Below are 24,492 nucleotides of genomic sequence, written 5' to 3' on the forward strand. Positions count from 1 at the left end.
TCTCCTCCTGTCACGCATCTTTCAGAGCAAGCGTGGGATTCACTGCAGTTGCGCCCTGCATCTACTCCGTCGCTTGCATCTTTGGCACTCACCTGACGTGTTGGAGGTCTCAACGGTGACCGTTTAACAGCCTATGCTGATCTCGTGAAGCTGAGTTTAGAATAGTTAATCACTTGTACAATTGTTGCCGAGCTCCCGGGAGATTGCTGCAAGCGGAGGGACTCCGGGAGATGGCCGTCGCATGGCCAGCAAGCGGGAAAAGGATGCCGGGCGTGGGTGTCGGGCTCGCTGTGCTGAAAAAAGCATATGCAGTGGCCAGTTCCTCAGGCGCCATGTCCAACTTGGGGTCCCTTTCCCCTGCCAAGCAAGCATAAGTGGGTCTTAATAGGTCGCCTGAACAGCCGCCATTCCTGTTCCTCTCGCTATCCCAACTCGCCGTCAGGGGCTCGACGGAACGAGAAGCGAATCATGCCTTCGTGAACCGCCAACACGACGCGGGCTCAGTGCCTGATGCGCCACAACTGTGCCGTCACAGGCTCTGGCTGCTTGGCTGCTGTTGCTGCCGCTCCAATGGCTTTGGCTTCATGAGCGCTGCGCTCTCCTTTGCAGTGCGTAATGCAAGAGGATATATCGATATCAGCGAAGTGACCTGGTCATTACGCTGTACGAGTGGCCAGACTGATATCGAACAGAGCTCTTCCGAGTTTTCGGAGAGCACTGACACGAGTACAGGGCTGGCTCTGCATGGGCATGCCGGGTTACTACGCCGTCAAACAAAACCACAACTAAATTCGTTAGTCCACCTGAATCAGCCTTCCGTTTATGGCACCGTGCGATCTTTGATTGGTCTGGAGGCTCGCTACACGAGCGGGCATTAGGACCTAGGCTGTCGCCTCCGCTTTTAGATCTCAACCATGCGTGCCGACGTCGTATGAATAGCGCCATACTACTGAAGCAGCCAGCGCGCGCCTGTGAAAGCTACGCTCTTTTACTCTTCATCCCCCGTAGCTCTGCTCGTCTTGCTTTGCTCCTTCAAGGACTCGCAACCCCAGTCATTCATTCTTGTGTATCTTGCATACACGTCCTTTCGTTCAGAATATCGTCCTGCACTACGCCTTCCAAACTGGGATATCCTCTGCTTTTAACCGACACTCATTTACTCAAACATTACATACGACGAGTACTCAAGACGATCCGCCTAAATTATACCCACCGAGTGCATCGACTTGTGCGGAATCAATACTTGGGACGACCACAGCACCTTTAGCCCATCTCAGGTGTAACGCCTACGTATATCCGGCACACAATACCCTAGCTTAAGAGCACTGTCCACCATCGCGAGGTAGCAGTCATAATGTCGAACTGGTTTGGAGATCTGCAGTTGGCGTACAAGTACATGTAAGTCTTTAAAAAAAACGATTTGGATGGTGCTAGACTAATCTTCCACAGTGTCGTCTTCCTGTCACTATTGGTTATTACTATCCTCGGTGGATTCATTAAAGTGCTGTACAACCGTCAGAAGTAAGTGGCCATGTTAAGATGACTGTTACGGGAACTAATAATAGGAAGGTTGAAGAAGGCGAAGCAAGTCGAGCTAGAGGCCGGACCCAAGGAGGACACTGTTGAACTGAACCAGCGCGAGAAGGATGAGGGCGATCTATTTGGTATCCGTGCCATCGAGGCTGGTTTCTACGCCGGTGTTGCTCAATCGCGACCCACCTCAAGAGCAGGGTCTATCATGGGCGATAACCCAACAATGAGCTCCAGCACTTTGGTTGGAGGAAGCGTCAACTCGCCACTCATGAAGGGGCAATCCGCCAACAACAGCATGCTCAGCCTGAACCTCAACGCTGCCAACCAGCCTAACACACGACGAGCTTCTCCACCCTCAATGAAGCTCCGTCCTTCTGAAGCCGAGCTCAGTGGAAGACGCAACCACAACGGCGCTGTCGACATGTCACTCCAAGTTCCTCCTTCGCCTGGTCACCCACGAGGCCCTCCTTCTCCTACCTTTGGTGGCTCCGACAGCGACAGCGAAGGCTTCACATCTCCACGATCCATGTCACCCGCCGACTTGAACGGCCAGCAATACGCTCCGGCGCTCACTGTTTCACACCACACTGGAGATGACAACGGCGTCAAGTCGCAGCAAGGATCTTACCACAACTCGCCTGGTCAGTCACCAACACCGCTGTCGCCTCACAACCCGCCGACGGCTAAGCTGCCATCTATTCCTGGCCACGCTTTGAGGAAAGAGTCGCGCTCCCCATCGCCCGAGTACGATTACCCTCGCGTGCAGGTCCACGAGCCGAGTAGGTAACACGATCTCCTGGTGCGTTGTTTGTTGTACTTTTAGCATTTAGTAGATATATATCGGGCCATCCCTAACTTTCTTGCAAGACTCTGAACCTTCGTCGTCCGCTCCTCCCCAAATCCAACTACAGGCACGAACCTACTCGCCACACCATGAACGAGACGGAAGCGATGCGAGCAGCATCTACAGCAGCGGCAACCGGCTAAGCACTTTCCAAGCATACCAAGCTTTTCAGGAGGATGCGCACAAACCGGATTCGCACACTCCAATCTCGCAAAAGCAGAAGGCGCGCCGCTCAGCCTCTGCCGCCTCAACAGTCGAGCCTGGTCACACGTCAATCCTTGCGTCTACTGACGACGAGGCAGAACGTCGTCCCAGCCACTCAAGCACTCTGCTTGCTCCAGGCCAAGGAGGAAAGGACGCTCGACTGAGTGAACTCTACGAAGCATACTACCGCAACTCACACATTGGCTCAACCCAGCCTGGCGATATTAAGAAACAATATGCTGAAAGGCAGTCAACCATCATGGAGGTCGATACCCCGATGGCGTCGCCCATGTTTCCCAACGACCAGAGTCCCGGCGCTGCCTTTTAGACATGTTCGCCTCCAACACGACTCAACTTGAGCGACACGTCGAAGACGCTCACGATCTTGTGTATATCTGTACATATCTGTACATTTAACCAGGCCTTTCTTCTTTTGCATGGCGGCAAAATCTTAGCGGTGAGGCGTTTCATTCAGGCTTCGACCTGTATACGTACATGTCTTTGGGCTTTTTATTTCTACCTTTTCTTCATCTGGGCGGATTACCTCGGATGCGCTGACGACGACACAATGGCTTAGATGGTTCGATGATGAATCGGACTCGCATATGCAGGGGCAAAAAGGTGGAGGGTTTACCACGACGAGACGCATGTTTCCTGCACCACTACTACACACCTTCTACACTACACCATGTACTGGCTTTATTCGTAATTTCTATTAGAGTACCATAGCGTACGCGGCGTTGCTCATGTAGCGCTTTGAATATACACAGCTTGTGAGAGTCGATTTTCGGCTTCTTCAAGACATCAAGTTTGCGCAAAATCAAAGGATATTTAGAGCGACAGATGATTGTCAACTTAGTGTTGTTGGTGTGTGACTGGAGTCTTGTGCCTCGGAGCCGAACATGTGAATATATGCAGGTACACTTAGACGGCGGGAGTAATACTTTGTATGCACCGAATTGCCGAAGCAAACGTCAGACAGTCGTTCGAGTAAAGAGCGAGAAAAGATCGGGTGCGATGAGATGATCTTCACGCCATGTCGCCCAGACGGCGACGGTACCCCTGGCAGAACAGGCCATGGCGGTGAGGGCGATCCTTGCCACCAATCTCGCGGCTTAAGATCGTGAGGTCGCCACTCGGATTTGTGTCCAAGACTGCCTGCTTACCCTGCTAGACCCTGGATCTACAGGAGTGTTGACGTTGAGTGAAGTTTATTTCTACTCTCTTTAGCCGTGCGACGTTTCGGCAAGGCTGATTGAGCTTCCTCTCCACACTCGACATCCACGCTGCCTGCGTCTCTATCGCATTCGCATCAACTCACCCCACTGTTCGACGCCAAAACAAACAAACAAACAACACTCGATTGGGTCTTTCAACAGACCCTCAGCAACCGCAACCATGCTCACAATGTTCTCTGGCACCAAGCTCGCAGAACTCCCGCCTGGAGTTTCCACATCGCCGTCCCCACAGCTGCGACAGAGAACAACATCAACACAATCCGTACCCACGGCCGAATCCACCCAAACCAACGACTATCGCGAAGAGAGGCGGCGCGTGCACCATGAAGCCGATATCGTCATTGTTGGCGCGGGCATTCTTGGGTGCGCAGCGGCTGTCGCATTTGGCAAGCAGGGTAGAAGCGTCATATTGCTCGAGAAGAGCCTAAAGCAGCCGGACAGGATTGTAGGAGAGTTGCTACAACCTGGTGGTGTCAATGCTTTGGAGAAGCTAGGCATGAGGGGTACGGCTGCCCACCGCCTGTATACATGGAGAGTGAAACGCTGACGTCGCACTACAGATTGCCTCGACGACATTGATGCCATACCCTGCTACGGCTACCAGATCCTCTACGGCAAGGAAGAGGTCCACATTCCGTACCCCGACAACCTCATCACATCCGGGCCCTCGAGAGCGCCTGAGGGCCGATCCTTCCACCACGGCCGCTTCATCTCCAAGCTACGTGCAAAGGCCAAGTCTACGCCCAACGTCACCGTCGTCGAGACAACCGTCACGTCCATGGTCAAGAGCGACTACACAAACCAGGTCGTAGGCGTATCATGCCAAACCGCCGGAGAGCAAGACTACTACTTCGGCGCCGTCACCCTCGTCGCAGACGGCTACGCCTCCAAGTTCCGCAAAGAATTCATTCCCCACCAGCCCCAAGTCCGGAGCAAGTTCTGGGGCCTCGAAATGATCGACGCCGAACTCCCCAAGCCTAATCACGGCCATGTCATCCTCGCCGACGCTCCTCCAATCCTCATCTACCAAATTGGCACCCACGAAACCCGCATCCTTGTCGACATACCCGAGAACCTTCCCTCTGCCAGCCCCAAGAACGGTGGCGTCAAGAACCACATGCTCAACGTTGCGCTGCCCCAACTCCCAGAATGCGTCCAACCCGCCTTCCGCAAAGCAATCGAAGCCGGCAAATTACGCTCCATGCCAAATAGTTTCCTACCCCCTTCGACCCAGAAACAAGCCGGACTCATTATCCTGGGTGACGCCATGAACATGCGACACCCCCTCACCGGCGGCGGCATGACCGTAGCCTTCAACGACGTCGTCCTCCTTTCCAACCTTCTCTCTCCCTCCAACATACCCACACTCGAAGACACATCCGCCGTCCTATCCGCCATGTCGACTTTTCACTGGCAACGCAAGAACGGCTCCTCTGTGATCAACATCCTGGCCATGGCTCTATACAGTCTCTTCGCCGCCAACAACCAACACTTGGAGCTGATCAAGAAAGGTTGCTTCAAGTACTTTCTCCGCGGCGGCAAGAGCGTGAGTGAACCTTGTGGTATGCTTGCCGGTCTCATCACACATCCCTGGATGCTGGTTTGGCACTTCTTTTACGTCGCCTTTTACGCCATCTGGGTTAGGTTGCAGGAGGTTCCTGTTTGGAAGGCACCATACACACTCTGCGTTGAGAGCACTATGGTCGTTTGGACTGCCATTTGTGTTATTGGACCCTATCTTGTTGCTGAGGTCAAGAGGTAGTAGTCATTGCGATAGAAAGAAGGAGATATGGGTAATGTATATACGTTTCATTGCCCCCTATTTATGGGGCTTGTACATAGAGCATTGGGTTGGCGTTTTCTGGGTGGTATAAGCCGTGTCTGCAAAACCCTTCATTTTGGGAGGTTGATACATATTTAGTAAAGATAGTTAATACGTAATTATGACACGAATGGCCTCACAATACACACTCTTGGTTCGGCTCCATCTTACATGCCGATCTCCACCGCTAATTAGCCATGCCGCCTGACTTTCAATTGTTCGCCCCCCTCAGTTGCCTCCTCTTATACTCTCCATCTCTCCCCATAATGTCTCTCCATGGTGACTTCTCGTCTTTTCTTGTTGCTTTCCAGGAATGTCATTTGGATGCGCTCTTCGAGATAACGCAGTAGTAGCATCTCCGGGATCCGGCATCTTACTCAGAACCGACTCTTGATGATACGCTGGACGAACGGGGACCGGCTTCTGCGAGGAGGACGAGTAAGAAGAAAGGGGAGCAGAGGGTGGTGATAATCCTGTCGAAGGCGTATTGGGTATGAATGTGAACGTAGATGTGGGTAACCTGAGACTCGCTGTAATCATAGATGTTGTAGTTGTCGTTGTTGAAGATACAGATGACGTAGTCGTAGTCGTCATTGTGGAAGAAGCAAACGATACCAGTCCGACCGATGCCGGCGTGGCCGGCGTGGCTATGGGATCTGGTATCTCGGTACTGAGACTTGACGAAGCATTGATTGTTATGCTCAGAGCACTCGCGTCCAAGAATGTTGGTACCCAGTCCTGGAGTGCTGGTTGGTACATATCATTCCTTGCTGATGATGGGGTGAACAGCGGTCGCGGATTCCAGAGCATCTTATGGAAAAGCCACGCTGCCGTTACACTCGTCGAAGTGGGATCTGTCAGCGGGAAAGAAGTAGTTTGGTTTGCCTTTCTCGCCACGCCATAAGCTGTGTAGGGCCAGTTCTCTGGTAGTTGTTGCAAGTACTCTGGCGGCATTCCGTCACTGACTGTAAGCGTATTTTCCGACGACGGTGTCTCCGTGGTTTGAGGGGAACTGAAAATAACAGTAGGCTCGTTCATCCCACTTGTGCTAGTAAAATAGCTGGCAAGAGTTGATATAGAGAGTATACCGCCCAACTTGGTATTATGGTCCGCTGGTTCGTTTGTTGACTTGAGCCAGGTTAGGAAGAAGCGGAGCAGCTCGTACACATTCGGGCTCCCAGTGTTGCAGAAATTATGAATCATCAATCTCATCTGGAAGCTAAGTTGGTAGACATTGTCGAGGTCGACGCCAGCTTGCCGCATGCACTCGTAGCACTGCGTTAGGTTGTCCATTGCGTCTTTTGGGTAAGCCAGGGTAATGCTTTTTGTCTGCATGTTAGGGACAGCTAGATCAACAGGACTGGAAAGGGCTCTTACTTCTTGTACATGGTGCCTCTGTCGGTGCAAAGACAACGTTGGTATATCTCACTTCGTCCGTCATCGGCGTTTGGGTCAGTCATGCTTCCAGTCAGGTTATAGCAGTATGCAAAATCGGTAATGATCGAGTCGCAAAAGGGAGTGGCCCAGCATGCGACTGTAGGGGGTATATTAGGTGTCTGAGCGAGTATGCTGGCCATATCTACTGGCGTACTTTGTTGTGAGCTTGAGCGCCAAGGTGTGGGAATGGGTCTTTGACTCAAGGAATTGGTGGCGTAGCGCGAGAGAGAGCTTTCAATAGCAGCAGCGGCCGATTGACCATCGTTCAGAGCACCGCTATATCCGCAAACTGCCACAGTTATCGAGACCAGCAGCAGTAAGATACCCAAAATCATCTTGTCTTCAATGTCGAGATCCGTGGCGAATATAAGTCGCGGATATGAAACGAGTGTGAAGGATCCCGTTAACTAGAGGAAAGAACGAGAGTCGATCTCTCATGCGGGGACTGTCATGGACTGTGATGTGATTCTAGCAATTTATCTCAACGCTTGTACTCAGATGGCAAGACTTGTATGGTTCTGATATGCGGATGAAGCATGTTCCTCGGGGTTGCGGGATCAAAGATGAGCTCGGTTGTTTGCGCGCGTCGCTCGTGTCTGCCATTAGTGCACATGATACCCATCGTGACTGTTGCTATCCCCTTCAATCAGTACTTGTATTGCTGAGCTTTGATCGCCGTGCAGAGTTTTGAGGTGGTGTGGAGTTCAATCAACAAACCCGCCTGCTTCACACGATGGCGTTTACACAAGCACCATCACAGATGCGTAAGTCACATGAGGCTTACACCACTACATCAGTCCACCATATGTTGAGCCTTCGTCTTTGAGCACATGTACGTGGCTACCGAATAAATGTAATATTATATAAATAGATATGTCCTAGGTAATGAAGAAGAGTTGAAGATGATGATGATGATGATGATGATAATGGAGCCAGAAATGAGGTGACACATCGGGACTCATCATCATCATCATCATCATCATCATCAGCCATCTGAGACAATAATAAGCAGATACGGTGAGACTGTGGCATGGTCGCGATATGTAATAGGAGGGGTGGCAGTGCATGAACAGTCGCCATAGGTGGCTGCGACGGTACGAGGAACAGAAAATGGTGGCAAGCGCCGAAGCAACGCCGCACGCGGCGAAAAGCGAATAGAGACAGAGAACCGAAACGAAAAACTGATTACGATGCGTATATGATAGAGATGGTTAGAAACAGAGACAGTATGGATGTTTGTGAAGCAAAGAGAGAAACTGATCATGGGTCCCAAACCGCATGAACAGATGGTAAATGTGACGATAAATAAAAGAGAAGAAGACATGATGACGGAAACTAAGACATTCGGTTCCTCTCTTGATTAGAAGATTTCCAAACCTTCGAATTCGACACATAGATTTCGCGCTCCGCTATCAAGTCCCGCAGCGTGTCTCCGGTCCCACATGGTGATGCCAAAGTTTGCAGGTCGACTCGCATAGACACCAACGCGTACGGCTTTATCTTCCACACCCCAGAAGAACCAGGTGACTTCTCTGAGCTTCTTCCAGCCTAGTAGTTCATCCTCGTACCACACCCACAGCGCATAGCCGATGCGCTCAATCTTTACACGCAAGTCCATACGTCGTTGTTGATGGGGCGGGAGTGCACTCAATGACCAGTCTGCACCTTCGCAATTTGCGACCACACAAGTGGCATGGCAGGCGTTGCTGGAGAACTCAAGCCCAACTTTGACCCACTTGGACGCTGGCGCAGGAGCAACGTACGGCGGTGGGGGGCCGCGCTCTAGTTGGGGGCTGGAACCTGAATCTTCTGCTGGGCTTTGTGAAGTTGCCGTGTCGTAGCTCTCAACGTCGTCAATACTTGAGGTTTGCGAGAGTGAGATGGCGGAACTTGGCGCCGCGCAGTCGTCCAAACGTATGTTTGCAACATTCGGGACCTCGAGTGTCGTTGTCGCGTTTGCTGTTGCCGCCGTTATCTGCCCTGGCGGTGCGCCCGCGAATATGACCAGTCCTCCTTGATCCCATTCGAGCTCCCAGTCTGCTGAGACTGTGACTTCTGCTACTATGAAGGGGTTGCGCAAAGCCGTGTAGAGAATTGGAGCCGTCGATGTATCCCCTGATGGTGGTTTCCTCCATAGATCGGTGTTTGGGGGCGCAGCCAGAGTAAAAGAACCCAACCATTCTGGTACGACATCGCCTTGGATATTGAGGGGCGTGAAGGAGGAGCTCGCGGGTGGCATGGCCTCGGTGATGCGCTCGACGCGCTCGCGGTCGGTAAGCGGAGATCAGCGCTCGGCGTCGGTCTGCTTTGTTCTACGAGTAGTTTTCGATGGCGTATGTATATGTAGTAGATCTCCGTAGCTCCGGCAAGATGCCGAGTCGTGTTGAGTGTTGTCTAGCTCTGTGTGACCAAGCTCGGAAGGTCATTCGCTTTGGCAAAAGCAAGGATCCGGCTTACGTCTGACTTCGGCAGGATGTCAAATAACCAGAGATCTGCAAGAGGGATCGTGAGAGGCGCCCGCGCGAGACTCGTCAAGGAAGCCTATCGCACGGTCAGCACGAAGACGTTTCATACCCCCTAAGCGCCCTATACGACGCCCGTTCGTTTACGCCTCACCAGCTGTGGTGTGAACAACACACGTGCTGACGCACTGATGCTGCGCGCGCTTCTGATGCTTACCTGGCTGGCGCAGCTTGGTAGAGAAGATGGTTGTTTTTTGTTCGGCTCAGCCTGGAGTTCCGACGCAAACTACGCTGCTTGAATCATGGTCCGGTACAGACGTCAGGAGGGACAACAGCAATCCCGTGAGGCCTACCTCCACGCTGCTTGATGGTTATATAGCCCGAATGGTGCAGTGCTTGGCTTCGCGCCTAGTTGCAAGTGGATGTCCATCCAAGCTGAAATGACCCGCCACCGCAAAAGCTCCAGCAGCTACGCATCATTGCCATCGCGAACCAAAGCCGGGGCTTGCCCTGTCGCTAGCATCGTCTTGCGTCGGTCCCTGCAAAGCCCAGGGAAGGGAAGAAGGAGCACTTGTTGAAGGTACAAAAGTCTCCGATGCGGCAAGGTGAGGTGGCCAGAGGCTATTTCCCAGCCCCGCGCTTCGCCGACTTGGAGCGTCGACAATGCTCTCCCGTCTGAACACGTCGAGGAAACGCAGGCGACCGTCATTTCGAGCTCCTTGCAGCGCAATCCTTCGAACATACTGGCCGATATCGAGTTCGTGTTTCGGGGGCAAGATGCAAGTGTTCGTGGCAAGGCAAGAGCGATGTGCTGGAAGGTGTCACGACAGAAACTATGTTCTGCATAGCCCCTGGTAAATGCATGAACGCTCGGTATCATTGGGCTTTCTTAGCATACGTAATCGAGGGAGGTGCAATACCTGCTCCGAAGACGGCAGGAGCGAATATCAACACACCACAACCGCAGCGAGTACGGAAAGAGAATGACATGAGAAGTCGTGGCAGTGGCTGACAGCAGTATGCTCTACTCATTGCATATGCAACGTGCACTTTAATCATGACTTTCCAGTGTTTTCACATAGATCTTTGCGGGTTATTATCGGGAGTCCAGGTCGAGGAGATAGGCGCAAGGTGCAGTGACTGTGTTGTCACCCAGAGCCAGCTCACGACATGTTCTTGGGCAGCATCACTTGTGCAAGACGCTGTTGTGCGGTACGTGGTGTGTCCACGAAGCAGCTGTCCGTCGATGTGTTGTCCATCAGTGGGCCGCCCCAGTCAGTCGACATTTCCTAACCATCGCAAACAGTGTGTAGGGCGTACTCGATGTCAGCCAATCTTCCTCTACAGTTGTGTGTCATCTATAACGCAATAGAGACTGGATGAACTGATGATCGCAAGAATACGAATGGCGATGCCGTTTCACGATTGAGATACCGCATTGCAATTGGCTAGCCAGAGCTGACACTTTCGAGCACGGCATAAAAGCATCTACGGTGATTTACCCTATCGGCTAGAGAGAAACTGCCGATGCGTTTATCGGTGACCATATTGGCTGCCGTACAACCCAAGCAAGCAGAGATGCTGGATCCCGATAGGCTCATGCTTGCTGACGACAGTAGTCGGAAGCGTGCTCGGTTGGCATGGGAGTGCCTCATCGGTCTTCTCTACCTACCAAAGACAAGATCATGTCGCCTTGCATCGCTGCGGTGGACTTGATAATTCATGAAATACTGCATCAGCGTTCCATGGTGCAGCTTTCGAGGGAAGCAAGCTGTTGATACTGTACGGCTACATAAATGTGGTCGAAACTGAACAACGGTTTGACTGTGCGTATCAGGAACCCATCTGCCTTTCGCGAGGTTTGGCTCCGACTGCAAGATCCAACACCCCTTGAGATCTTTGGACTATGCAAAGTGTATCCAGCGAGATTGATGGCCAAACTACCAAGTCATCGGCTTGTATACACTCATGTACTGGTAGTTGTATCTTGTAGAGCATGAGACTTGCTCTTAGAACAAGATCCTGCTTTATTCGCACTAAACAGGTGGAACATGCTCTCCCAACAGTCGACTTGTCTAGCAGTCACGAGCTAGCTTTCGTTGTTTGCTGGTGAGGGAAGCCAAGCGCTTGAACTTCTGCGGCAGCCGCGGAGATTCAGGAAGAACAGAAAGAAATTTGAGAGTTTTACATCTCCATAAAGTCATAGAGGCGGATATAGTTCGACTGTGATAAGAGAGGTCACATCGCATCTCTCCTTTCCTAGGATTAGCCTTCACTCCATCAACGAGAGTTTGATAGTTCCGGGTTCTATGGTGGTTCATAACTAGTCGCCGATGGCAGGCTAGGTTAAAATCATGGTACTATCGATTCGCCGAACTTGCCTTCCAGCCACCTAGCATTTGTCACATTATCTTGACCGGAGAGCGATCACCACTTATCGAAACATCTAGAGCCGGCTATAGGGAATGACGTTACAAGAAGAAGGTGCGGCTCGCAGTAGACATGATAGTGTAGTAGAAAACCTCGGCCTGCACGAGATCCGGTGTGGGATAAGGTTTGCGTTAGCGGATGACATGTGACCTACGGTCTGGAGAACCACAGAATGGGTATCCGGTATACGCCGAAAAGCTTCCGAGCCACCATTGGTTAGTTCTGCGGATTATGTAGTGACGCGGCTAATGCAGGTTTCGCAATCTCACATTGCTCCACCGTGGCCTGCCAGAGACAGATTTCGAGGTCACCGCTACGATCAAGGATAAGTTGTAGCTGCATATTTCGATATTGAAGCGAATATCTAGGCGGAAACTTTGGAAATCCTGTTATTTGGTCGATCTTTACTTCCACAGCTGCCGCAATCGTACGATACATGGATTGATAGAACCTGGAATGGTGAGGGAAGATCGGCATGCAGGGTTCAGGCCCGGAGAACCCCAAGAAAGTGGAGCGCAGACCAGCCGTTTGTAGTAACTGACCGCGGGTTGGGATAGTGTTCGAAGTCTTGTGATAGCAATACTCTATCAAACTTTTGTAAAATTGACCAACAAAAGAAAAGGCTCAGATGCAATAGGCGCTGGCGCGGCAAAAGGACGGATAGCAATTGCAGAGTAACCGTGCGCTACAGTGTAAAGATTAGTCGACGCGAGGAATGCCATGAATGAGTCGAACATCTCTTCGAGCTAGATGAGATGGTAATTCCCGATGCTAAAGGCTTGAATCTCGAACACGGTGAAACGTAATCCTGGTGGTAGACTGTTTAACCCTACCCATATTGTCTATCCAGAGATCTGCTTTCAGACCTTGCGATATACATTGATGCGGCGAGGAAGTGCATCCGATGAAGCGCAGAGCTGCAGACCTTGATTCGCAAGGAGGTGGTCGAACGAAGTCTCCGGTCGTAACTGGAGCTCCATCAAAGTCTCTTGAAAATGCGGAGAGTGGTTTGGGCGAACGGCCTTTTGGTATGAGTCCCAGCCCTGGAGTTCAATAATGAGGTATCCACCTGTTCTCAACGACGAAGAGCATTTTTCAAAAAATGCAACTAGACCAGCGTCTCGATGTTCGAGATGGATCCATTTAATGACTGATAATGCCAGGATCACATCATATGACTCGTCAGTGTCCTGGCCAGAGGGTACGGCCCAATCTGCAGAAAAGAAGGTTACACGCGGCCAGGCAGCTGACGCAGTGGATACGCTGTGCGCAGCCTTGTTTTGCGGTTCAATCCGGTAACCATGAGTGAGCACGGCCGATATGGGAAAGTAGTCGACAACGGGTGCCGAGCCAGTCGTGGGGGGTCTCGCACGAGAAGCGCGCAAGGCCAGGAGCTTGTCGGCTTGGGCAATCAGCTTGGGATCGATATCGACGCCAGTGACAGATGCGGCTTGGAAATCGAGGGCTGCAAGTTGATCAATATCGACAAGATGTGGTAATAGTCGGTTGCAGAAAGGTGGCAGGGGTATCCTTCCTACACTTACATAGTTGAATTGAAACAGTGCCAGCATTACAGCCGACGTCCAAACAGTGCTTGGCGGCAAAGATTCCGGGGATCAGCGTAGCCAGGGTTCTCAGACGTGGGTCAAGAACGTGAGTCGCAGAGGCAGGAAGTTTTGACACCCCACTATAATCTGCAGGCGAGTCAGCACGAATCGAAGCAAGGCAGCAATTGCCGAGTAGACACCGCTTTGAGAAGACGTCAAGACGCCAACAACCCGTCTTGGTGAGATCGGTTGGCACATACCCATGTAGTTGCCAAACCGAGTAGCCATGAGGGTCGAGGCTGCGTGTCGATCGCGACCGGGGAGTTTCTTGGTGGGCCTGTGGTGGATGCGTGGCGACGTGATTCATGCGCCGTCGAGCAGCAGCGTGGTGTGTGTTTTGGGGGAGTGACGGGCGGTGAGAGATGTGGTCAGCGGGTGGTGAGTGGTCGGCGGTTGGCAAGTCGCGTAAAGCTTAGAGACGGCAGGTGCCTGGGCAGACGATTGGCTACCACAAGTGCCAGGTAGAGCAATTGGCGGAGCAGTTCACCGGAGGTAATGTCGCGATGGATGGTGAGGGGTAGCAAAAGGAGGAGTGTGTCAAAGTAGACATGCGCCCGCTTGAGGTAGCACACAGCGGAGGCGGCTAGGCTAGGGGGCCAGCGCAGGTACACTGGACCCGTGCGGGCAGCAATATCAGCCTTGGGTCCTACCTGAAGGAGTAGAGGAGGCAATAAGAGTGGCGCTAGCATTTCCAAATAGGTGCCGTCGGCCAGGGTGTCATTGCAACTTGGTTACTCAGGCGATGTGTGTTCCGCGGGTTATGATTTCATCTGCGCTCTCGACCGACTAGTAATTGAAATTGAAATTGAAATTGGAATTGGAATTGAAATGGAAATTGGTCTGTACCTGCTAAACGATGCAAAGAGTTTGGTTCATCGTTGGAGCGTCTACTCTATCATGGTCCACATGTTCACCGTAGATTGTGCTGGCTGCATGGGGGAGTGCTAGAGAGTATTGTTGCAACTGCCGCATACCATGCTCAAGTCACCCGCTGAACAACACACCCCATGACGCTGCTCCCAATCTCCTGCCACTCTCTTCAAACCGTTGCGCCGCAAGCGAAGGGCCGTGATTCGTGTCGCAGCCATGGAAGCGATGTATGTGTGTCTTAATGTGTGCTCTTAACGACAACGGTCGCCCACCTTGGTCAAGCGCAAGCCACCGACATCGTCTCGGCGGCCTTGCCCGTTGACCATCGAGTCCGATAGCCAGGTGCGGAGGCAATGTCTCATGTCACTGATAGATGGGCGCATGAGACGGCAGCCGTCTTCCAAAAGCCCGGTAGCCGTCCTGACTGGGTTCACCACCACCAGAGTTTGGGCCACCTATAGCCCATCCAGCATGGCATCAGACCCCACCCGCCCTAAGTGGGTGCGCGGAGACGGACAACAAAGGCGTCGCAGGGCAGATCGCTTTTAGCCGCAATCCTCCAGCCTCGCCATTGGCCTGCACCCACTCTGACAGATGGGCCTGTCAAGCCTTTCCCAGGTTCGCGCTGCAGCCACTCCCTCACTCTATCTGGACCCTCGCCGAATGTGAAAGCGTCCGCCGCTCGCGATGCTACCCTCCGCTCGCCAGTGCCCATGGACCGAGTTACGTGATATCTGGCATATTGCTCCATATTGGCTGCCCGTCAGGTCACAGTGTGCGACACCCTGGTCCGTCTTGATTCGAAACAGACGTGCCTGCGAAACCGGGACGCCGTTGTTTGTCTCTCTCTTTTTACCCGGCTGCCAGCCTATTCGGTGACGCCCCACGAAAATACTGCGAGGCCACTTCACACCTAGACACGAACAAGCCCTGAGCCAGTCGCGTCCCAAAGTCTCCAGCTGCATGGGCTGCGAACGCCGTGACAAGACAGAGTGGAGGCCGCAGAGACCACATGCGCCCACTAGCTCACCTAAACCCTAGAGAATGATGAACATACATGACTACCCTTCTCCACACAATCACCTGCTTGTACTGTACATAGTGCCCATCTCCCGGCCTTCATATCGCTTGCACCCAACCCAAGTCTGAAACCTGGGGACTAGCAGCTGCCCGCCAAGCTCGGATCCACGCACTCATCGCTGCACTTGTCGCTGTCCTGGTCAAAATTTATGCTCCGAGCCGGCTACTCTGGACGGTTGGCGTGAGGCTTGTGAGTGAACAGGGTGCTGCGGGCCCACCCCCGTCTGCATCCTTTCCTCTTCCCGGGCGCCCGTTGTTTTAAGGCGTCAGAGCGCCTCCACTTCAACGTCGCCATTACTGAATCCAAGCATCCGACCGTCGATCTGGCTGCTGGCGATCCAGATACGTACAGGGTCGCCTACAAGGGACATTAAACTATAAACTACTCACGCCGCCACACTCGAGGCAGTGCCCCCATTCCTGACGTCCTGTCCAACACTGCACCACTCCCTGCTGCTCCCAATTTGAAAAAAGAGCCTCCGAACTGAACACAAACCTCATCCCAATGCGGCTTCGTGCATCGTGTCCTGGCCCGGCCAAATAATAATACACGCATGTCCCAACCACCTCCACCTCCTCCGCCGCCGCCATCGCTCCCTTTGACAACAACCTCTCGTCCTGCTCCAGATATGACCGAGACGCAGAAGCTTCCCATCTTCTCGCCCCCTGGCTTCCTCGACTATTCTCACCGCCGACTTCCCCCGCTAGAGATCCCGCCAGATGCTGTACCACCCCGGTCCGATCACCAGTTTCGATCACCCATCAATCAACTGCCCTCGATCCACGCTGGACTGCCTCCGCGACACGACTACCCCCAACCGCCTTCAGTACATAGATCAGCAGCTCCCGTTGAGAAACTACTACAGCATTCAAATCCCTACACCCCACCTAGATCAGACCCTCCATATTCTCCTCAGCAATATGGTCCCTCCATCTCACCACGCTCCGAGTTTGACAGCAGAGGACCGCGGAGACTGACAGAACACCGCTATCCTTACGAGGAACCCCGGCACTACCAGCATAGCCAGCACCATGAGCAGCCATACTCGTCCCTCACTTCCCCAGTAGAGAGCTCGCAGCAAAGGCCATATCCTCCACTGCCGTCGCCTGGGTACACACCGAGCTATGCATCAAGCAGTACTCCGTTCCGCGGATCCGTAGGTTCCCACCAGCACTCACAATCACATCGAGGCTCCATAGCAGCCCCACACGGATCTATTGCGTATTCAGAGCCGTCCGCGACGGCCCCTCCACCTCAGAAACAGCATCGAGCAATTCCGTTACCTGGTTCGATACCACAGCCAGTGTATAATGAGCAACTGTAAGGATACCTCCACTCTGGCCGAGTAAGTCAACTCCCACTGACGCATGCAGAAACTTGAACTATGAGCTCCGTGTGCGGCAGCAACCCATCGCTGCGCGAGCATGTGGGTTCGGAGAACGCGACCGGAGGGTGATTGACCCTCCGCCAATCATCCAACTACTGGTAACAGATCCCAAGACCGGTGCCGCCGAGCAAGAAGAGCTACGTTACTCGCTCAACGTGGTCCATTGCACACTCTGGAATGCAGAAGGAACGAATGAAGAGACGGCACTCATACAGCCCGACCGACGAACAACGCGGCGCTTAATGGGCCAGCTCGTGGCCTCGCCATCTGTAGCAAAGGACGAGCATGATGCTGAAGGCTGCTTTTTCTGCTTCCCAGATCTTTCGTGTCGTACACATGGCAAATACCGACTCCGATTTGTCCTAATGCGCATCGATCCTATGAATCTCCATGTGGGAGGGTTTTCGCCAATACTCACCGAGGTCCTGAGCGACGTCTTCACGGTCTATACGGCCAAGGACTTCCCAGGCATGCGGCCAAGCAGTGCTCTTACGCGAGCATTGAAGTTACAAGGATGCAACATCCAAGTGAAGAAGGGCAATGAGAAGGCGCTAGCGCGCAAACGACTTACAGCGAGTCAAGAGCACGATAACACGGAGGAGGACGAGTTGAAGCGACGGCGTAGGGAATAACCATCTCAACACCACCTCGACGGCATTTACTTTTCTCTCAAGCATCAACTATAGCGGGCGGCGTGGGCTGCTATCTGGGTTATCTGGAGCATTTTTCGCAGATACCGATTTGCATCTTGACGATATGATGAACGAACAACATTCCCTTGAACGACCTATATCTTAATTCTCTGGCGGATAGCGACGAGGCTGTTTGCAAGGCGTTCGCGCAATACAAGAGGGGTCTGAGAACTTGATGCGGCGGCCGTATTGTAATGCATTTGATATTCGACGGAAAGGAGCACGATACCATTTTGATAGCTCGTATTTGCAAATAACACAAAGAGACACTAGCTAGGCCGGTAACATTATGCCTCGACAATGAAGCTGTGAGGTCAGGATTCGCCGAAGGATGATGGCCGCAAGCCGCAAGCCTCACGCCTCGAGGGACGCTAGTGCGGGGATCAGCCCCGCTAGAGGGTCCATGCGTAGATTTTCTTTCAAAGTTAACGCGTGCAAAATCTCAGCTTTCCTTCCTTCCCTCCCCTTCCCCATAACCGATTGAGGCACCAAAAGCAAAACATCATGAAATACGTGCTTGTGTCTGGCGGCGTCATCAGCGGCGTGGGGAAGGTAAGCTGCAGGTTGCTGCGCCTTTGATCACCACTAATGCGTATACACAGGGTATCATAGGTAAGCTCTTGTGACGTGCGCGAGAAGCGTCACGCAACTTCGAGCCTCTCTAAGGCTTTTGCGGTCTATGCAGAGCATCTCAGACTCTCTAGGATCATGGCTCTAAGAGTGTTGCCGAATTGCACTACTGCGAAACAACTCATACACGAGGATGATCATTTGTGTATCGTTGCTAATTGACGCGTCACAGCCTCGTCTACAGGTCTCCTGCTCAAGACGATCGGCCTCAAGATAAGTGCAGCGGACTGACGCGCTTCACCGACTATACTGACGTCTTAGCACGTCTCGTCGATCAAGGTCGACCCATACCTCAATGTAGATGCAGGAACTATGAATCCGAAGGAGTAGGGTTTACCACCACTTTTATAATCCTCAGACTAAACAATCCACAGGCATGGCGAAGTGTTCGTCCTCTCCGACGGCGGTGAAGTTGACCTCGATCTGGGCAACTATGAGCGCTATCTCAACATCACCCTTACACGCGACAATAACATCACCACGGGCAAGATCTACCAGCACGTTATCGAGCGCGAGCGCAAGGGCGACTACCTGGGTAAAACCGTCCAGGTCGTCCCACACATCACCGACGCGATTCAAGACTGGATCGAGAAGGTTGCGCGGATACCCGTTGATGACTCAGGCGAGGAGCCTGACGTCTGCATAATCGAGTTGGGAGGCACCGTGGGCGATATTGAGAGCATGCCCTTTATTGAGGCTATGAGCCAGCTCAGGCGACGTGCGGGCAAGAATAACTTCATGCAGATTCACGTCTCGTACGTGCCTGTCATCCACGGCGAGCAGAAGACAAAGCCTACGCAGCAAGCTATCAAGGCGGTGAGGAGTAATGGTCTGATCCCAGATCTGGTACGTACCCATTGTTGGCGCAGTTCCAAAGCTTTTGTGTTGGCACATAGCTGGCGTATTGGTCTTTTGAGGCACACAGGCAGCCAGTGTTACGTGTGGATGACTGACGTTTCTAGATTGCCTGCCGTTGCGAACGAGAACTCGAAGCCTCCGCCGTCGAGAAGATTGCCCACTTCTGTCAGGTCGAAAACGAACAAGTCCTGGTTGTGCGTGATATGCCATCCATCTACCAAGTACCTATGCTTCTCGAGCAACAAAGATTGATTCCCATGGTCCGCCAGTTCCTTGCTCTTGAGCAGCTGTCTATCTCGCCTTCAATGCTGCAGAAGGGCAATCATACCTGGGCGCAGTGGCAGTCGCTTACAGGTCACGACACTCGCTTTCACGACCCGGTGACGATTGCACTCGTCGGAAAGTACGTTGAGCTCCAGGACTCATATCTGTCTGTCATCAAATCGTTGGAACACGCCACGATGCGATGCAGAAGGAAACTGGACATTCGTTGGGTCGACTCGGATCATCTGGAGCCCAAGTGTCAGAAGACAGACCCCGCAAAGTATCACAACGCCTGGCATGAGGTCGTCAAGGCGTCTGGTATCCTTGTACCTGGCGGTTTCGGTCAACGTGCCACAGAAGGTATGATTTCAGCAGCTACCTGGGCGCGTGAGCACAAGAAGCCGTATCTTGGGGTCTGCTTAGGCATGCAAATCGCCGTCATTGAGTACGCTCGCAACGTTTGTGGTATCAAGGATGCAACATCCGAGGAGTTCAACGGCGAGGCCCAGAACAAGCTCATCATGTTCATGCCGGAGGTCGACAAGACCACCATGGGCGCATCGATGCGTCTGGGTCTCCGACCGACTCTCTTCCAGCCAGGTAGCGAATGGTCTCGTCTCCGTGCTCTATATGCTGGCAAGGAGGAGATCCTCGAACGCCATCGTCATCGCTATGAAGTCAACCCAGACTACATAGAGACGCTCGAGAAGGGTGGCTTGAGCTTTGTTGGCAAAGACGATGCTGGCGTACGTATGGAGGTTATTGAGATCAAAGACCACCCCTGGTTCGTTGGTGTCCAATTCCATCCGGAATACCTCTCCCGCGTCTTGGACCCAAGCCGGCCGTACTTGGGCTTTGTCGCTGCTAGTGCCGGTATGCTCGACGAGATTACTCGCGACTACCAAAGTGGCGCTGCGGATGGTCTTAGTGCAGAAGGTATCGCCAACGGTGTGAATGGCTTGAAGATCAACGGCGATGCGAGCTTCTAGGTGCGAACTCGCATCTATCCATCGACTAGGCTAGATACCGCTCTGCCGAGCTGGGATATTAGCAGCGACGGAGAGTCGAGAGAATACAACTGAAGTAGTAAACACCTGGGCTTGGATGATCTGTTTTTGGAGTTGGGACAGTTTGGAATCAACGGGAAGGTTTATGTAGTTACGGAAGAAGCATTAACTGGCCATAGACGACATTGACGTGGCATGTGCATATGATACCTTGACAGTAAAGGAGGCAATCAATACCCTAGATGGAGACCATCATTACCAAGACAATATTTTCCAATCTGATCGATGTAGGCAATTTACTCTGAGTGAGGGAAAAAGCAAATCCCACGCGATGTGTCCGAGGCAGCCCACTTCGCGAATGTGTAGCTGACAGGCGTCATGGTCAAGCCCCTGCAATTAGAGCACGATGATCCCCCACACTAGGCTTACAAGGACGTTTGTATCCTGGTAGTCCTTCCTTCTCCAAAACTTTCCGAGCTGTATACAGTACCGGGTTGATTTCTATACTGACGAATGACGAGAATGAAATGGTGCGACGGGACGGGACGAAAAGCGATGAATGCAAGCTCACTAGTATCTTGTTTAGTTGGTCTGACAACCTTCGCCTCCAAGCACGTGTGGTCGTCCCGATACCATCTATCTACTCTGGGACCCAGTCCGGACCTTCAGCCTGGTAAAGCGTTGGTTCCGGGTTGACGCAAAGCCTTCCATTCTCGTTCGGCAGACCATCAACACTGCGCACCTTGAAGAACTCGCTTCCCACTGCACCTGTGGCCCAGAAAAGGTTAAAGGGATCGAACTTGCGCTTTGCCTCCAAGAGACGTGGGTAGAAGCTGCCCCAGAACGACCACTGGAAGTTAGGTTCGAGACGGTCTCCCTCGGAAAGGTACGATCCAGAGCCGGGCGTGAGGTCGCGCCACTTCTGCATGACTCCATAGGTCATGTTGAGGCGCTCCTCGACAATCTCTGCAGCTGAATTTGTCATGTTCAAGAGAGTGCCAGTGATGATGAAACCAAGCATGTTACGCCAGGCTGGGTTGACGGAGTTATCAGGGCGTCCACCCTTCTCCCAGGATGGCGCCATGTTGTAGCCGATCAGCGCCATGCCTTCATCAACCGCTTGCCAAATGGCCTCAAAAGTCTCGTCGAAAGTCGATTCGTTTGCCCAGTTGGAGCGAGGGATCATGCGTGAGGTAGTGGCGACGCCATTGCTGTTGACACCCTCTACAGGGAAAGAGCCGTTATAGGCATCATAGAATCCGTTGTACTGCGTCCATTTGGGCTCGACGGCAATCCCGAGCGCAGCCATATCCTTTATCCAAGGATCAACGAGAGTTTTGGCTTCTTCCACAGTTTTCCCAGGGGCAAAGAACGGTGACATGTCCATCATGATCGAATCTGGCGACGGGAATACCTTCCAGTAGGCATAAGTATTGTTGTCGGCGTTTTGTGGGAAGTATTTCATATAGGCTTTTAGCCCTTGCTTGAAGGCTTCAGTGCTGACATTCTTTCCTGTGGTGACAAGCCAGTTGGCGGAAGCGATAGGTTGATCTGGGTGGATCTTGACGGTGACGGAAGTTACAACACCGAAAGTCAGACCACCACCACCACGTAGTGACCAGAAGAGCTCGGAGTTGTTGTTCTTGTCAGCAGTTACATAGCGACCATCTGCCATGACGACCTCCATGGAAAGCACATGGTCCGCGCCTAGGCCGAGGTGTCCCGACAGAGGCGAGTGGCCACCACCTTGGATCCATCCGCCCATCGCGCCGACAGTAGGACCTGGATGTACAAGCGAAGTCAGCGCCTACTTCTTATACACAGGAAAGCAGTTACTGACATTCACCTCCCATGACAGTGCCACCGAAGTCTCTCGCAGCAGCATATAGCTCGAAGCCTTGAGCACCCGCACCAGCCTTCATGGCAGGACCAGAGTAGTCTTCAGACTCGTACTTCTCAATGAACGCAATATCTTTCAAGCCGTGAGTCCACACGCTAAGAGAGCCAGCACCACCGCTCTTGCCCTGAACGTAGTCAGCAACTGAAGGATCAAGGAATCCACGGTAAAGAACTTACAGCAAAGTCGTGACCAGTATTACGAACGACGAATCGGATGCCCGTATTACGAGCAAAGTTGAGCGCCAGCTGAATCTGGGCAGTAGTCGAAGCATTGACAACATAGAGAGAGTAGCCTCCTTGAGTGCACTCTTTACTATCGTAGATCTGAGGCGGCTGGCACGTACTTCCTTGGTACAGTGGACTGAGCAACTCAATGGGGTCCTCGAGCCTGTTCGTTTAGGTTAGTCGACAATTACTTGAAAGCAGTCTTCGGTACTTGACATACTGCGAGAATGGATCCGTCCATGATTTGGTCAAGGCATCGCAAGCGCTCTGGTCTGAGCTACTTGCACTACTGTTGTAACAGACATGCGCTTGGGGAACAGGCTTCATCAGAGCACCGTTAGTGATTTCGTTGAGCGCCGACCAGCTTGCCTCCTCCGGCCAATCTTCATCGCCGGGGAAGACCTTGCATTGACGGCCGTTAAAGGTACTGCTTGTCTCAGGGACGGCGTCTTTGGCAATGTTATGCGAAGCGAACTGAAAGAGAGACCTTGCGTCTGCCGGTACCGAAGCTAAGGCTTGCCCGATGGTCGCATCCGTTAAGAATGACTGTTCCCAGTCGAAACGAGGAATGGCTCCGTCAGTCGTCTGCTCAATGCTTGCAAAGGTGCCCGACTGGCGATCAGCAAGACGCATCGGGGGTTCTGCAGAGCGAGGCGCAAACCTGGCGGCGGCTGACACTACAAAGAGTGCGCCAATATAAGAGGACACCATGGTTGCGAGTGTTAAGCCGCAATGAACATACAAGAAGCCTTTGTAAACCTGGCGAACGACGAAGAAAAAGGAGAGAAAAAGCGACTACTTGAGGAAAATTAACTAAGCTCGCATGCGGTCTTCGCCACGGGATTGATTGCCGAAGTCTCGCTCCATCAGAACTGGCTTCGACAGTAGTACGCGATTCATGTCTCACCTCATAGTACACTTGCGGGTTATGTGGGGTCTGGCCCGGGTTTGGCTAACGGGCCGCTGCACCCCCTATCGGTGTTGTTACTAGAGATTGGCATCGCTCTGCGCTAGTAGTATACTCGTCTGCACATGCGGTATAAGCGACGTAGGTCCAAAGAATATATCTCGTCGCAAGGATTTAGAAAGAGTTCGTTCCCTAATCCACATCGAACAATCAATGTTCAATGTTCAGGCACGGCTGATCAACGAAATCACTCAAGAAATTCCTCTGGAGTTAGGTGGCCTGATTCCACTCTTCTCTGAACATACGAATATTTGAGCAGGGTTCCCACAAACTCCTCGCTAGCTTACGAATTTCGACCGACCACTGAGACAGAAGTTCGCTAGGAAAAACTTCGACATGGTACCATGTTATACTACCACGGCTCGCTTGCATGCACCGAGGAGGCGGTCTAAGAGTCGGCGAAATTTGGAAAGGCTCGGGGGAGCGGCATGTCTGCTTGGCAAGACGATGATGGCAATGTGAATGGTGAGATCCATCGGCATCAGCGAGTCCATGATTCTGAACGCAGGGAAGAGACCCACCATATGCAGGGTGGAGCATTGGAGGGATTTAGCATTGACCGTCACCGCCTGCAGTCACGAACAGCCGTTCTCAGTATCGCCCCGGTATACCAATCTTTCCTCAGCTCAGCTGCTTCCACTCAATGGCGGTACCTAGGTATCGTTCAGGACTACATTGCTAAGCATATCCTCATGCTGGAGTACCCCCGCCTTTGAGACTACGGGTAAGATATTGCTAGCTATACTCCGGAGTATATTCCAAACTACTAGGTCAATGCTAACGCAGGCGCGCGGCACGGGAGGGTCGGAGGAGTTGACCCGTTGTTAGGTGCCCCAAATGGGGATAGCGTGGGCTTCGGTTGTGGTCCGAGTCGGGAGGCTTCGATCAACAGCCTCTAAATCCTAAGATCAGTGTATCTGTATACCAAAGTCTGTCAATGAGGTTTTGTTGTCAGGGAGCTGTATTGCGCGCTGAGTGAGAAAGTGTTGAAAGTAAGATATCCTTCCAGACTTCCAGCCGAACGTGCTCCAGAAT

General features: G+C 52.5%; 7 protein-coding genes across 7 annotated transcripts; 3 read left to right on the forward strand and 4 right to left on the reverse strand.

Annotated features, from left to right (window-relative positions):
• Positions 1-1,354: 1,354 nt before the first annotated feature.
• On the forward strand, positions 1,355-2,909 carry ALTATR162_LOCUS8899 (uncharacterized protein; the record flags this gene model as incomplete). Its single annotated transcript, XM_043316532.1, has 4 exons — positions 1,355-1,398; positions 1,450-1,521; positions 1,570-2,312; positions 2,401-2,909. 4 exons carry the CDS (start codon positions 1,355-1,357, stop codon positions 2,907-2,909), a joined length of 1,368 nt encoding a protein of 455 aa, XP_043172467.1.
• A 1,070-nt stretch (positions 2,910-3,979) lies between these two features.
• ALTATR162_LOCUS8900 (uncharacterized protein) lies at positions 3,980-5,581 on the forward strand (the record flags this gene model as incomplete). Its single annotated transcript, XM_043316533.1, has 2 exons — positions 3,980-4,322; positions 4,380-5,581. The coding sequence occupies 2 exons, from the start codon at positions 3,980-3,982 to the stop codon at positions 5,579-5,581; spliced, it is 1,545 nt and encodes a 514-aa protein (XP_043172468.1).
• A 433-nt stretch (positions 5,582-6,014) lies between these two features.
• ALTATR162_LOCUS8901 (uncharacterized protein) lies at positions 6,015-6,934 on the reverse strand (the record flags this gene model as incomplete). The annotated part of the gene is made up of 2 exons (XM_043316534.1): positions 6,015-6,387; positions 6,429-6,934. The coding sequence occupies 2 exons, from the start codon at positions 6,932-6,934 to the stop codon at positions 6,015-6,017; spliced, it is 879 nt and encodes a 292-aa protein (XP_043172469.1).
• Positions 6,935-8,438: 1,504 nt separating this feature from the next.
• Positions 8,439-9,317, reverse strand: ALTATR162_LOCUS8902 (uncharacterized protein; the record flags this gene model as incomplete). Its single annotated transcript, XM_043316535.1, has 1 exon — positions 8,439-9,317. One exon carries the CDS (start codon positions 9,315-9,317, stop codon positions 8,439-8,441), a length of 879 nt encoding a protein of 292 aa, XP_043172470.1.
• A 3,513-nt stretch (positions 9,318-12,830) lies between these two features.
• ALTATR162_LOCUS8903 (uncharacterized protein) lies at positions 12,831-13,541 on the reverse strand (the record flags this gene model as incomplete). Its single annotated transcript, XM_043316536.1, has 1 exon — positions 12,831-13,541. The coding sequence occupies one exon, from the start codon at positions 13,539-13,541 to the stop codon at positions 12,831-12,833; it is 711 nt and encodes a 236-aa protein (XP_043172471.1).
• A 2,615-nt stretch (positions 13,542-16,156) lies between these two features.
• Positions 16,157-20,348, forward strand: ALTATR162_LOCUS8904 (uncharacterized protein; the record flags this gene model as incomplete). The annotated part of the gene is made up of 6 exons (XM_043316537.1): positions 16,157-16,848; positions 16,902-17,536; positions 18,410-18,450; positions 18,502-18,563; positions 18,612-19,083; positions 19,200-20,348. 6 exons carry the CDS (start codon positions 16,157-16,159, stop codon positions 20,346-20,348), a joined length of 3,051 nt encoding a protein of 1,016 aa, XP_043172472.1.
• A 658-nt stretch (positions 20,349-21,006) lies between these two features.
• ALTATR162_LOCUS8905 (uncharacterized protein) lies at positions 21,007-23,201 on the reverse strand (the record flags this gene model as incomplete). Its single annotated transcript, XM_043316538.1, has 4 exons — positions 21,007-21,134; positions 21,393-21,927; positions 22,443-22,653; positions 22,711-23,201. The coding sequence occupies 4 exons, from the start codon at positions 23,199-23,201 to the stop codon at positions 21,007-21,009; spliced, it is 1,365 nt and encodes a 454-aa protein (XP_043172473.1).
• Between the last annotated feature and the right edge of the window lie 1,291 nt (positions 23,202-24,492).

The sequence above is a fragment of the Alternaria atra genome (assembly GCF_907166805.1).
Source record: "Alternaria atra isolate CS162 genome assembly, contig: 29, whole genome shotgun sequence".
NCBI classification, from domain to species: domain Eukaryota; kingdom Fungi; phylum Ascomycota; class Dothideomycetes; order Pleosporales; family Pleosporaceae; genus Alternaria; species Alternaria atra.